Source organism: Tenebrio molitor, chromosome 8, assembly GCF_963966145.1.
Source record: "Tenebrio molitor chromosome 8, icTenMoli1.1, whole genome shotgun sequence".
In the NCBI taxonomy this organism is placed as follows: domain Eukaryota; kingdom Metazoa; phylum Arthropoda; class Insecta; order Coleoptera; family Tenebrionidae; genus Tenebrio; species Tenebrio molitor.
In genome coordinates, this window is record NC_091053.1 from 4,859,576 (window position 1) to 4,873,130 (window position 13,555).

A 13,555-nucleotide genomic window follows, 5' to 3' on the forward strand; every position below is an offset into this window, starting at 1 on the left:
ATTTTTACGACTGATAACTTGTTTTATCTGAAACGTGCTCAACGTGTTCCAGTACAAAACAAATTACCTAATTTTCTACGCAACGAAATCAAAGCGTAGATTTAGTAAACTTAAGCATTTCAATTCAAGTGGTTGAAAAAAATGGCTTTAAAATATTCCTTAACTTTCTCATTGGTCCTTGGTAAGCTTTGCATTTCGGACCATTTCTATTTTGTCTTTGAAGTTTGCCATTGCTCCGCCAGACCTACTGTCGAGACTCCTTTGGGTACGGTTCGAGGCTACATCCTGACGTCACATGATGGGAAAAAATTCTCTGCTTTCGAGGGAATACCCTACGCGAAGCCACCCATCGGAGAGAGAAGATTTGAAGTACAAGCTTCACCACACAGTTCTTAACTTCATAACGCTGTGAATTTTAGCCTCCGGAAGCGGCACAGCCATGGCATGGTGTCTGGGATGCCAATTACACCAGCGAATGTGCCCAGCTCGCGGTACCATTGATCAATCTCACGCAGGGTCGGTGGAAAAACTTGCCACGATGTATTCTACTGTTTGATTTGCTTCAGTTGACGAAGATTGCTTGCACATAAATGTGTACGTTCCTCGGAAAAGTCCCTATAAGGGGGAGGATTTAGAAGTGATAGTGCACATCCATGGAGGTGCTTATATGTATGGGAGTGGTCATTTATACGCCAACCCTCAGTTTCTCATGGACAGAGAAGTTATTTTCGTCACCTTCAATTATCGATTAGGGGTTTTAGGTTTTTTGAGTACTGAAGATGACGTCGTACCTGGAAATAATGGTCTGAAGGATCAAGTTATGGCCTTGAGATGGGTCCAAGACAACATTGCAAGTTTCGGTGGTAATCCGAATTCTGTTACTTTGACTGGACTCTCGGCTGGAGGATCAAGTGTCCACCTCCACTATTTTTCCAAGATGTCTGAAGGGTTGTTCCATCGAGGGTTCTCTCAAAGTGGAGTAGCTTTGAACACGTTTGCTCTACAGAAGGATGCAGCGAATAAAGCTAAGCGTTTGGGGGAAGCTGTGGGTTGCCCCATTACGTCTACACGTGTTATGGTAGACTGCTTGAAGCAAAGACCTTACAAACAACTCATCGACAAAACGTTTTTGTTTTTTGTTTTGCCCTACATACCATCAACTCCATTTGCTCCAGTTATCGAGAAGCAAGGATCTAATCCTTTCTTGAGTGACAATCCTTTCGAGTTGCTCTACAGAGGGGAATTACAGAAGTTGCCCTGGATCGCATCCAACACAGCTCACGAAGGGTTATCTCCAGGTTGCCAAGATCTTTCTCTTCCAAATCTTCACTAATGCTTCTTTCTAGTTCTACTTAATGTCGATTTTGACACCATTAACTACTATTGGGAACTTCTAGCTCCGATTTTGTTGGAATTCAATCATGTTTTGTCCAAGTGGTACTGGATGAGCACCACAAGGAAAATCAAAAAGTTCTATTTAAAGAACAAACAAGTCGACGAGACAAATTTTTATGATTTCGTGCAGATGTTCAGCGACAGGAATTTTCTAGTGGACACAGAAACGGCAGTAAAATGGCAGGCCAAAGTGACAAACTCTCCTGTATACTATTTTTATTTTAGCTACATTGGAGACAACAACGAGAACAAAAGTAAGTTTCGTCGATTTCCATAATTTTGTCTAATTTCTTTTTCAGCTGTTAAACACAGTGACGACATAAAATACTACTTTGGGTCTCGGGTGCGGCAGCTCTCTCCAAATGAGCTTAAAATGAAAGATGTCTTGTTGGATATGTTGGTCTCGTATGCGAAAACAGGGTAGATCATTTGTGTAAGTGGGAAAATACGTCTGATTTTGAGAATTGTAGAAAACCGGAAATTGTGGACGTCAAGTGGGACCCCACAACACACGACAAGCTAACCTATTTGAATATAAGCAGTTTTGAACCGAGGGAGATGGAGTCTCGCACCACTGCAGACCTGACACCTAGAGAATTTTGGAAGTCGCTTGGATTTTCGGAAAATGAGAATCTTGTTTCTGACAAAATTGAGTTATGAATAAATTATGGCCGAGAGAGTTATCACACATTACTGCTTCTGTCATTGTGATAACCTGATTTTAAAATATGACTCGATTAAATAAATCATGATTATGAACAGTTTTTTAAAAATTGTGATTGTATTGTATATTTTTACTATCATTATGACCTCGTCTAATGAGCAATAACGATATCTTTAAGATTATATAATTCGTTATCATACTTTCGGTTTAGTAGATGTCGATAGACCACATTTTTGTTGCAGTGTGATTTATGATAAATTTGAAATTCATTTGAAAAGTCATTCAATGACTGTGACAATGACTATGATAAGAAATATTTAGAATCTAAAAATATAATGATAAATTATGAGATTACGATGCAAAAAATTTGTAAATAAAGAACAATAAATAAATAAATAACAAAATGTGGATTACCTAACAAACAAAATACAAAATTAAACCTAATTAAATCATATTTAAAATATACAGTGAGTTTTTTTAAGACTGGCCATAGGGTTTTACATGCTAATTTTTCAACCCCCCGTTAACTTTTGTTCCGATGAAAATATTCAAACCATTTTTAGAACAAAGTTGGAAGTTTTTTTAAACTATCGGATAGATTGCAATTCAATATCCCAAACTATCGAAAAAGTTGTGAAAAAAATATTTTTTAGCGGGCCGAAAGCGTCCAAAATTGGAGATCGTCAGGTGCTGGTTGAGCCGACAATGACGCTACTCTGGCGGCCGCTCGACGTACTATTATTTCGGCGCCCTAAAAAATATTTTTTTCACAACTTTTTCGACAGTTTGGGATATTGAATTGTAATCTATCAAATGGTTTAAAAAAACTTCCAACTTTGTTCCAAAAATGGTTTGAATATTTTGATCGGAACAAAAGTTAATAGGGGGTTGAAAAATTAGCATGTAAAACCCTATGGCCAGTCTTAAAAAAAACTCACTGTATATTTTTTAAAGATGAAACGTTACAATGAATTGTATTTCATTTTCCATTAAACAGTTATGTTTATTTTCCAATAGGATGGAGCCCCTCTACACTCTTTTTCAGCATATTATTATTATTATATTAACTTTTAGTAATATTACTCACTTGACGCTACGTCGCCATTTGACTTTCCATCAACAAAGGTTCAATTCATCATATCCCTCCCGTCAATTTCTCATACCCCTCTAGGTTACAATTGCTCTAGAAATTTTCACACATAACAAACCATATTTAATTCATTGCAGGAAGAAAAAGAAACTTCTTGCGTTCCCTGATGAAGATTTTATACATTTCTTTGCCTGCCTTTGGCGAAATTATCCCAATTTTGGTTATTTCAAAAGTAGCTGTCACTTTTGACGTCTGTTCCGACAAGTCGATCAGATAAATATTGAAAATTATTTTATTATTACCTAATTGAATTACACGTTGCTTCACAATTGAGGGAAGGTAGATTCTCAATTTTCTCGTAAAGGGAAAATTAGATCGAGCTCTATTGGTCAATTTGATTAATTCATACCTAACTAAAAAGCTGTTGCACCTTGAATATTTTTTTAAACATTTTTTTACCTTCATTACCATCAAGGAAAACGCACTCTAAGGTTGATCCGCGACACTCTGTATATTGTTTCGCTATTAATTTACCATTCTTATTTAATTACAAAAGTGAATCAAACTGTAACATGTTTCTTAATGGGATTTATTTAGCCACTATCACATGACCTCTCTTATTGCTATTTGAAATTGCGCGCCCTCCGCGTCATATTTGCAGATTCACGCTTTAGTTTTACGTTCAAAATCAATAAAAATGATACAGTTTGATTTAGTTTTTGTCTCATATCTTTATCATGATTGATTCAAAGATTAAAAGGAGAGGGGGATCCATATAATTACTCACTGTATTTATCTACTCACTGTACAGTTTGAGTATACAAACCGTTTGTGCTACATAAGTAACAAGTTGCTGAGTTTTTCACAAGCATCCAAAATGTTAATAAAACAAATTGTTATTTTAATTTCCATTTCTGGTAAGTTGAAAATGTGTAATTTTTCCACTAATTTTTTAAATTTGTATTATGAAGTGTGCTATTGTCAGGACGAAAGACCTGTGGTGACAACTTCATTGGGTAAAATAAGAGGGTACTTTAAAACTTCTCACGATGGTCGGAAGTTCTCAGCGTTCGAAGGAGTTCCATTTGCCAAACCTCCCATTGGTAGCAGACGCTTCGAAGTAGGCGTGTCTTAACAATTACAACATGATTTGATTGGTTTCTTTGTAGGAACCGGAACTACCGGAACCTTGGTTCGGTATTTGGGAAGCTAATCACCCGACAGAATGCGCTCAGTCGAGCATCTTTCAGTCAAACAAAACTCAAGGTTAGTTAAATCAATCGTCGGAAATTAGATAACAATTATGAAATTAGGTGATGAAGATTGTTTACACATTAATGTGTATGTTCCCCGAGAGAAGCCAAATTCTAAAGAGAAGTTAGATGTTATAATACACATCCATGGGGGTGCTTATATGTACGGTGATGGTTTAATGTACTCACGGCCTGAAGTTTTAATGGATCGGGATGTGATTTTTGTCACTTTCAACTACCGACTCGGAATTCTTGGTTTCTTGAGTACCGAAGACGATGTCGTACCTGGAAACAATGGTATGAAGGATCAAGTCATGGCCTTGAAGTGGGTTCAAAATCATATCGCGAGTTTCGGTGGTAACCCTGATTCCGTCACTTTGACTGGGGGTTCAGCTGGAGCATCAAGCGTTCACCTCCACTACTTCTCTGAGATGTCCAAAGGGTTGTTCCATCGCGGATTCTCCCAAAGTGGTGTAGCATTGAATTCTTTCTCCTTGCAAGAAGCGAGCTTGAGAAAAGCCCAGCGCTTGGCCGAAGCTGTTGGATGTCCTACAACTCCTACTCGACCTCTAGTCGATTGCTTGAAGCAAAGACATCACAAACAGATTGTGGAGAAAGTACCATTCTTTTTCGGTTACCAATTTTATCCAATTGCACCGTTTGCTCCAATGGTTGAGAAAGGATCAAAACCGTTTTTGTCTGAACATCCTTATTCTCTTTTGACAAAAGGAAAAATTTACGATGTACCATGGATTTCCTCAAATACACCCCATGAGGGTAAAAGTTTCGTCCCGCGTAAGAACTATTCAATGGAGTTTGAATTTTCAGTTAAACTCAGACATTTCAGCTCTTGAAAATGATTTGGAGTGGGAATCACTTGCACCAGTCTTGCTCGACTTCAATGATACTTTAGCTCCTTCTTTGTGGAAGGATGCTGCACAAAAAATTAGACAGTTTTATTTGGGACAAGATCAAAACGGTTTTGACCAAAACTACGATAAATTGATAAAAATGTTCAGCGATAGAATGTTCCTTGTTGATGCAGAAACTTCTGTCCGATTGCAAGCGAAAGCATCATCTTCATCTGTCTATTATTACTATTTTAATTATCCTGGAGATAACAATGAAGCGAAAGGTGAAATAAAACCGATAATAAGCAATAATCATTAATTTGAGTTTTTAGTTATCGATCATGCTGCCGATATCAAATATTTGTACGGTCCTGCTTTTAGTTCTGGATCTCTAACTCCCGACGAACTAAAAATGAGAAGTATTCTTCTAGATATGTTGGTTTCATATGCCAAAACAAAGTACCACTTTTAGTATTATGCTGCAAGTTTTCTAATCAGCAAAATTTTTAGCATTCCTACAATAGAAGGTGTAAAATGGAATCCTACCGCATATGATAAATTGACGTATCTCAACATAAGTGGTTTCAGACGTGGAGAAATCAAACTCGAAACAGTCGACGAGTTGACTCCCAGAGGATTTTGGAACTCGTTGAAATTTGCAGAGAATGAGAATTTAATTTCTCTTAAGGACGAATTGTAGAAATTTTGAGTAATTTTTGCCTGAAACTGGTGTAGGCAACATCTTTTGTTTAATTTACTCATACTTTTGGGTATTATAATATTGGTAGACAAACCTCCAAAGTATCAAAAACAAGAGGGATGATTTTACCTTTAAATTATAATTTCAAAATTTTGTGAGCAAAATTACGTACCTACCTTATAAAGCAATTTTATGTCGTTAAGTGTTTTTTCCTTAATTACTAATAAACAATAATTAAAAATGACTTTTCTTTAAACCCGTTATTCTGATTTATGTGCTACAGAAAATGAAAATGTATGATGGCAATTAATAATAGATTTTTGGGAGATAGGCAACCAATAAAACGTGTATACATACAAGTTAGTCACGAGAGACTTCCGATGAAAATTTCGTTATTTGCAACGGAAACTACAATTTCCAGTGGTTTCTAGTTTCCTAAATTTATATAGTTGACTCAAGTTGCAAAAAACCACTTGTCATTTGCAACAGCATTTTTTTTATATTTTTGAACCAAATAAAGGCACGAAGGGACCAGAAAATCATAGTTTGGATTGAATATTTTCCATATAAGTACAGTTTTAAAGTAATTTCAAATGACTAATGCCCTAAAAGTGCTGTTGCAAATGCAAAGTGGTTTTTTGCAACTTGAGTCAACTTTAAATAGTAATACTTAAATCAACGATTGCTGGCTCTTATTGTCTGTCATGTCAGTTTTCACATTTATATTAACTTTTGCTCATAACCTCAATAAAGAGAAACTGTCATGATTAATCTTATTCGCCGAACTAGGTACTTACCTTGTTACCTTATTTCGAATTAAACAAAATATCAAGTTCTAGGGGTTTCTTGTATTTTGGGTTGCATATAACGAAATTTTGATCGGAAGTCTCTCGTGAATAACCCTGTATAAATGTGTCTGATTAATGATAGACAAATGTTGCGACAACACAAAAGATGGGGTAGCACTCTTGATTTGGTTTCTTGTGGATCACTCTGTAGTAGTAGTAACGGGTGGCTATTAAAATTTTCACTTAGGGTTGGCTATGGATCATTCTTTGTTTTCCGTTGCACCTTAGACACTGACAAGTTTGACATTTCAATAAATGTTTTTTCCCTTAATTTGGTTATGTTTCAATTGTACTGACTGACATTTGTCGTTCGTTCTTGCGTGTGTCTAAAGTAACAGAAAAAATAAAAACTCGTTCAAAGCCAACTCCAAGTGAAAATTTTAATAGTCACCCGTTATCATAATAAACACGATAATAGATAACTATTATAATTATAATTTTTATTACTTGATAGTATTATCCGTAATAGTGTATGTACTCCGGCAAAATTGCCGTGCATGGCTTAAGAAATCAAATATTCACCCTGAGACGGAGGGTTTTATATTTGCAATACAAGATCGTGTTATAAATACAAGAAATTATAAAAAACACATATGCGGTTTACAATCGATAATTGATAAATGTAGGATTTGCGGAACTGAAGGGGAAACAATTGAACACATCATTTCTTCTTGCACCGTTTTGGCTCAAAGCGAATATAAAAAACGACACGATATATTCGCTAAAATTATACACATGAATTTAGCTGTTAAATTCAATTTATTAAAGAATACACAACCACATTATAGTTATGCACCAGAAAGTTGTTTGGAAAATGACAGTTACAAGTTATATTTTGATAGAACAATTTTAACTGACATTCATATTAAACATAACAGACCAGACATTATAATTTTAAATAAACAACAAAAGCAAGCATATCTTTTAGATATAGCTGTTCCAAATTCACATAATATAACACAGACATATAACACAAAAATTAATAAATATTTAGAGCTGTCCGTTGCTATGAGAAATCTTTGGTGTTTAGAAAAAATTTCGATTTTACCACTTGTAATTTCAGCAACGGGAATAGTACCGCAATCTCTTTTTAAAAATTTAAAAATTCTGGATTTAGATAACACATTGGTAGTTGAAATTCAAAAAGGTATATTATTATACTCATGTCACATCGTGAGGAAGTTCCTTAACATTGACACAGAACATAATACACAACAAAGTCAAAATGCGGAGGCAAGACGCCGGTAATTATGTTGATAAGCACTGCACTATTACTTGATAGTAATATCCGTAATAGTGTATGTACTCCGGCAAAATTGCCGTGCCGCCGGGTGGAGGTGGGATAGTGTACTATGATCTCTATTGCCATTTGATCACAAAACATTTATGTATTTTATTGATTTATTTATTATTCATATGCTATATTTATACCATGTTAGCTCTCAAAATATTTTCATTTACCTATTGTTTGTAATTAATATACAGGGTGATTCTAAAATAAGTTTGGAAAAAAATCCCAGTAATTGGTGATGACGAGAAGACGCCAAGGAAAAAATTTTTCTTATAGAAGTTTGTTCGTTTTCGAGATATAAATGATTGAAAATTTGGTCAAAATTGCTAGTACGCTGATGAGTTAAAAGTGATTAATTGATCATCCTGGTAGTTTAGCAATAATAATTAAAGGTAAAAGGTGCCCGTCAGTCGCGAACGTGACATTACTTCTTTCGATCATTTTCACAGAAACATTTACAAAGGAGTGTGGAGCAAATTTCCATTTTTGAATAATCATGTCCAGGAATCGGATGTTTTTTTCTTTCACCTCATAGTAGGCGTTGAAGTGTCGACTGTGAACCAACCACTCGTGTAAAAACGTAGGATTGAAACAGCTGATCCATGATCCGTACCCGTATGGTGCGTTCACAATCAGTGCTTACTACGACGTGAAACACCCGATATATATTACACTATTGACTATTCCATCCAATCCAGTGGCGGTACAAATGGGGCAAGTCAAAGATTTTACACAACAAAAAGGATCAAATGTTATATTTTTTGAAAATATTATTTAACTGTAAAAATATATCTATGTCATATACGTATATTATACGGGGTGTCGCAAAATTAACGTATTCCAAGTCGCGGGTCTTGCAGGGAAAAATCTCAAGAATCTCGAAAAAATAAAATAAAAAATATAGGGGGGGTCTTTACAAAGATACCTATATGGGTCCGAAGGTTCAAACTTTTCATAATGTTTTCTTCAAATAAAAAATATAAATGGTTGACATTCATTTTGAAATATGGTGAGGATGATTATGTAAAATATTAAAATATAAATGAAAAGACATTTCTTGAAAAAATAGCTCTATCTCGAAAAAATTAAATATTTCCAATTTTTCTTCAAAAAGGAAGTACAATAGTTAGAATATTAATCAGGTACTTTTGAACAAATATTGGCAACTTTGATATTTTTTTCCAAGTGACAGAATTTTTTTTTTTACATTTTTACTTGGTCAACAGGATGTCCCCTACTAAGCCTTGAACTCGAATACGATAATTTTAAGACAGCCTGTATTATACCTATCGAAAAATAGTTGCTTCTCACAACTCACGCACCGCCACTGGTCTCTACCAAAATTTAAAAAATTGTTTTTTTTTTAAATTTTGGTAGAGACTTGGAGCAAGGTAAGAGTATTTATAGAATTAATCTTAGATACTTATACGCAATCGTACTACTATTTACATGAGTATAAGTGGGGGAAGATAATTGGTTTAAAACTATTATTGGTGTGTTGCGTTACATCACATGTTTATTTGTTACATCAATCACAAGTGCTCGAAATGTTAACAAAACAGTTTGTTATTTTAGTGTTTCTGTCTGGTAAGCTGAAAATTAATCATTTTTCCATTTTATGAATTTCTAATTGGTGTATTAAGTTTGTCATTGTCACGACGAGAGACCTGTGGTGACAACTTCTTTAGGAAAAATAAGAGGTTACTTTAAAACTTCTCACGACGGTCGCAAGTTCTCTGCGTTTGAAGGAGTGCCGTTTGCTAAACCACCCATAGGAAACAGACGCTTCGAAGTAGGCGTGTCTTAACAATTACGCCATCATTTAATTGGTTTCTTTGCAGGAACCGGAATCACCTGAACCTTGGACCGGTGTTTGGGAGGCCAATAGACCAACAGAATGCCCTCAAAATAGTATGATGGAGCCAAATGTAGCTAATGGTTAGTTAAACAAATTGTGCAAAAACGTGTAGATAATAATTGCGAAATTAGGTGACGAAGATTGTTTACACATTAATGTGTACGTTCCTCGAGAAAACCTCAACCCTCAGGAGAAGTTGGAAGTTATAGTACATGTCCATGGGGGTGCTTACATGTACTGTCACGGTTTATCGTACTCTCGGCCTGAAGTCCTAATGGATCGGGATGTGGTTTTTGTCACTTTCAACTACCGAGTGGGAATTCTTGGTTTCTTGAGTACCGAAGACGACGTCGTACCTGGAAACAATGGTCTGAAGGATCAAGTCATGGCCTTGAGATGGGTCCAAAACCATATTGCAAGTTTCGGTGGTAACCCAGATTCGGTCACTTTGACTGGACTGTCAGCCGGAGGTTCAAGCGTTCACTTCCACTACTTTTCCGAGATGTCCAAAGGCTTGTTCCATCGCGGATTGTCCCAAAGTGGTGTTGCACTGAATTCGTTCTCTTTGCAAGAAGCGAGCTTGAAGAAGGCCCAGCGTTTGGCCGAAGCTCTGGGATGTCCTTCAACTCCTACTCGAGCTCTAGTCAACTGTTTGAAACAAAGACACCACAAACAAATTGTGGAGAAAGTACCACTCTTTTTCGGTTATCTGTTCCTACCATTCGCGCCGTTTGCTCCAGTTGTAGAGAAAGGGTCAAAACCATTTTTACGAGAACATCCCTATTCTCTTTTAACAAAAGGAAAAATTAACGACGTCCCGTGGATTTCTTCAAATACAGCTCACGAGGGTTTATATCCAGCTATGTGTAAAACTCTTCAACTATCTTAATATTTTTTTACGTGGAGCATTTTCAGATTTTGAAAAGGATTTGGACAATATCAGCACCAACTGGGAGTCTTTGGCGCCAGTCTTGCTCGACTTTAATCATACTTTAGCTCCTTCGTTGTGGAAGGATGCTGCACAAAAAATTAGACAGTTTTATTTGGGAAAAGATCAAAAGAATTTTGATCAGAACCATGACGAGTTTATAAAAATGTTCAGTGACAGAATTTTTACAGTTGATGCAGAAACGTCTGTCAGAATGCAAGCCAGAGCCTCGTCTTCGCCAGTTTATTACTACTATTTTAGTTATCCCGGAGATAACAACGATGCGAAAGGTGAAATAAAATCGAAACATAAAATTATTATTAATGTGAGTTTTAGTTGTCGGTCATGGGGCTGATGCCAAATATTTCTTCGGCCCTGTTTTGGTTCCAGGACCGCTGACTCCCAATGAACTAAAAATGAAAGACATTCTTGTAGATATGTTGGTTTCATACGCCAAAACAAGGTACTACCTACTATCGATATTTGGTACCTTAATTCCAATAAGAATTTTTTAAGCGTTCCTGTAATAGAAGGGATAAAATGGGAACCTACCACTTATGAAAAGTTGACTTACCTTAACTTAAGTAGTTTTAAATCGGAGGAAATCAAGGTCGAAACAGTCGACGAATTGACTCCCAGAGATTTTTGGAAATCGCTGAAATTTACAGAGAATGAAAATATAGTTTCTGCTAAAGACGAACTATAATAATTGTACTGTAGAAACTAAAAGTTGTGTAGGTAGTTGCGTTTATTAATGTTTAATAAATAAAATTTTATTTTCAAAGCTTGTTATTTAAAATATGTCCTATCGCCCCTACTATACATAGAAGACGATGAATTTTTTAAATCTTTTATCCAAAACCTCATATATCAAAGGACAATAACTATGGTGGTTTTAAACAAATAAAGTGGCATATAAGTCACCAGTGATCTAAAGCTATATTAGTCACTACTGATCAAATAAAAATGTTACAATAATTGTCATAATTTTTCAACGATATTTTGGAGGTGCTGGATAAAGTTAAGTATGACATACCTACGTGTGTTAGCGGCTTAAGAAGAAATTAACCACTCGTTTGTGGTTTACCTGTTTTTTCGCGTCACTTATATGCCTTCTAACACACTAGTACCATAAATAACTATTAATTCATGAGAAGGAAGCTTTTCGCACTTTTGTTATTACAATTAAAGTAATAAATCAATAAAATATAATAAATAAACTGTGCCAGAAAATTTAGATACATTAAATTAATGAATATATCTTCTATACAGGGTGTCTCAGCTAAGACTTTCGAGCCTAATATGTCGGTTATTTGCCAGCGGATTTTTATGATATTTAAAATGCAGATATTTTAGACCGTGAAGGTTCAGTTAGTAATAATAAAATTACCTCAAGTTAAAAAATGTAATTTTAACACATGTTTCCTTTATCGAAAATTATGCGCGATTATTATTAGATTGTTAAACATTAAAAAATAGGGGTCTACACAAACAATTAAGTAAATCACTTGTCTGATTCAACGAAAAGATTAGATTTTGTCGTTAAAAATTTAATGTAAAATTTGAAGGTATTTGAGCAGTTACCTTTTGAAACAATTCATGATTAATTGCCAAGCAACATTTTGTACACCCTTTAAAGTCTGTCAAAATTGGGCGCGCTTTATTAGAAACGTCAAATTGTGAAAATTTTTTGAAAATACTCTAAAAATAGACTACAGCGGCAGAAATTTCAATATTGTTGAAAAAGAAAATAAAATTGCCTATGGAACACTATCCAAATGTAGGCTTTACAAAATGTAAGGTTAAGAGAGTCATCAATAATTTATTTGAAGATACAGGAAGCGTACGTAAACTAAATTACCTTGCTAAAATATCCCGATCGTGTTTTAGTTCTTTATGGAAGAATTAAAGCATCCAGTATAATAAATTACGTCCAAATGTTGTCTTTAACTTTGTAAGCGTTTGTAAGGTTAGCAAGATAAACGTCAAATATGTCACCTGCGCTTCTGCGAAAAGGGATGACCAAAATTCTGCAAAATTGCGCGTTTGCTTCATACGCGTCTACGTTTTTGCATTTTGCATTTGCACATTTTAAAAAGGCATGTAAAAATTACGTTTTTAAGACTTGGGTGATTGCAGTAATGGGATTTTATTCTTCACCGTCTAAAATATCTGCATTTTAAATTTCACAAAAATCCGCTGGAAAATAACTGAGTTATTAGGGTCGAAAGTCTTAGCTGAGACACGCTGTATGTTTTAAATAGGGGAATAAACCACTTTTTTCAGATATGTGGAAATATCATAAGTGAATCAAATTCAAGGTCCTAAACTTCGTAAACAGTTGTACTAACAAACATCTTTGGCAAAAAATAAATTAAGAAATAGAAGAATGTAAAACCATTTGCTCAAGAACAATTTGGGAAATTACAAAAATTACATTTTTTATTTTTAAATTTGAAGTGATATTTACAAACTTTTTGTATATTTATTATTTAGGTAGTTTCCGATAAGATATGATATGAGTTATTGACTTACTATCTAATAAAATATACCTATATTTTTCCACCTAGTGAAACCGCTGATACCGATTAATGGCAATATGATACCTATTACATAATTATGTAATCCGTTCTCATAATTCTTGTTTATCTTTAAATATGTATCAGTACTGTCAGCC

General features: G+C 35.0%; 2 protein-coding genes across 2 annotated transcripts; both read left to right on the forward strand.

Moving 5' to 3' along the window:
• The first annotated feature begins 141 nt into the window (after nucleotides 1–141).
• Nucleotides 142–6,197, forward strand: LOC138136997 (uncharacterized). The gene is made up of 13 exons (XM_069056299.1): nucleotides 142–369; nucleotides 420–516; nucleotides 567–1,298; nucleotides 1,347–1,649; nucleotides 1,695–1,815; nucleotides 1,866–2,052; nucleotides 3,910–4,066; nucleotides 4,121–4,269; nucleotides 4,319–4,415; nucleotides 4,463–5,197; nucleotides 5,250–5,537; nucleotides 5,586–5,712; nucleotides 5,764–6,197. The coding sequence occupies exons 1-13, from the start codon at nucleotides 142–144 to the stop codon at nucleotides 5,951–5,953; spliced, it is 3,411 nt and encodes a 1,136-aa protein (XP_068912400.1). The 3' UTR covers nucleotides 5,954–6,197.
• Nucleotides 6,198–9,502: 3,305 nt separating this feature from the next.
• On the forward strand, nucleotides 9,503–11,662 carry LOC138137562 (venom carboxylesterase-6-like). The gene is made up of 7 exons (XM_069057021.1): nucleotides 9,503–9,679; nucleotides 9,736–9,884; nucleotides 9,934–10,030; nucleotides 10,082–10,816; nucleotides 10,866–11,168; nucleotides 11,215–11,341; nucleotides 11,395–11,662. The coding sequence occupies exons 1-7, from the start codon at nucleotides 9,640–9,642 to the stop codon at nucleotides 11,582–11,584; spliced, it is 1,641 nt and encodes a 546-aa protein (XP_068913122.1). The 5' UTR covers nucleotides 9,503–9,639; the 3' UTR covers nucleotides 11,585–11,662.
• Nucleotides 11,663–13,555: the final 1,893 nt, after the last annotated feature.

Coding starts and splice junctions, on each gene's coding strand:
- LOC138136997 (XM_069056299.1), top strand. CDS start 142: ATGGCTTTAAAATATTCCTTAACTTTCTCATTGGTCCTTGGTAAGCTT. Junction 1,650..1,694: donor AGACAACAACGAGAACAAAA/GTAAGTTTCGTC, acceptor TTTCTTTTTCAG/CTGTTAAACACAGTGACGAC. Junction 4,416..4,462: donor TCAGTCAAACAAAACTCAAG/GTTAGTTAAATC, acceptor TTATGAAATTAG/GTGATGAAGATTGTTTACAC.
- LOC138137562 (XM_069057021.1), top strand. CDS start 9,640: ATGTTAACAAAACAGTTTGTTATTTTAGTGTTTCTGTCTG. Junction 9,885..9,933: donor TAGGAAACAGACGCTTCGAA/GTAGGCGTGTCT, acceptor GTTTCTTTGCAG/GAACCGGAATCACCTGAACC. Junction 10,031..10,081: donor GGAGCCAAATGTAGCTAATG/GTTAGTTAAACA, acceptor TTGCGAAATTAG/GTGACGAAGATTGTTTACAC.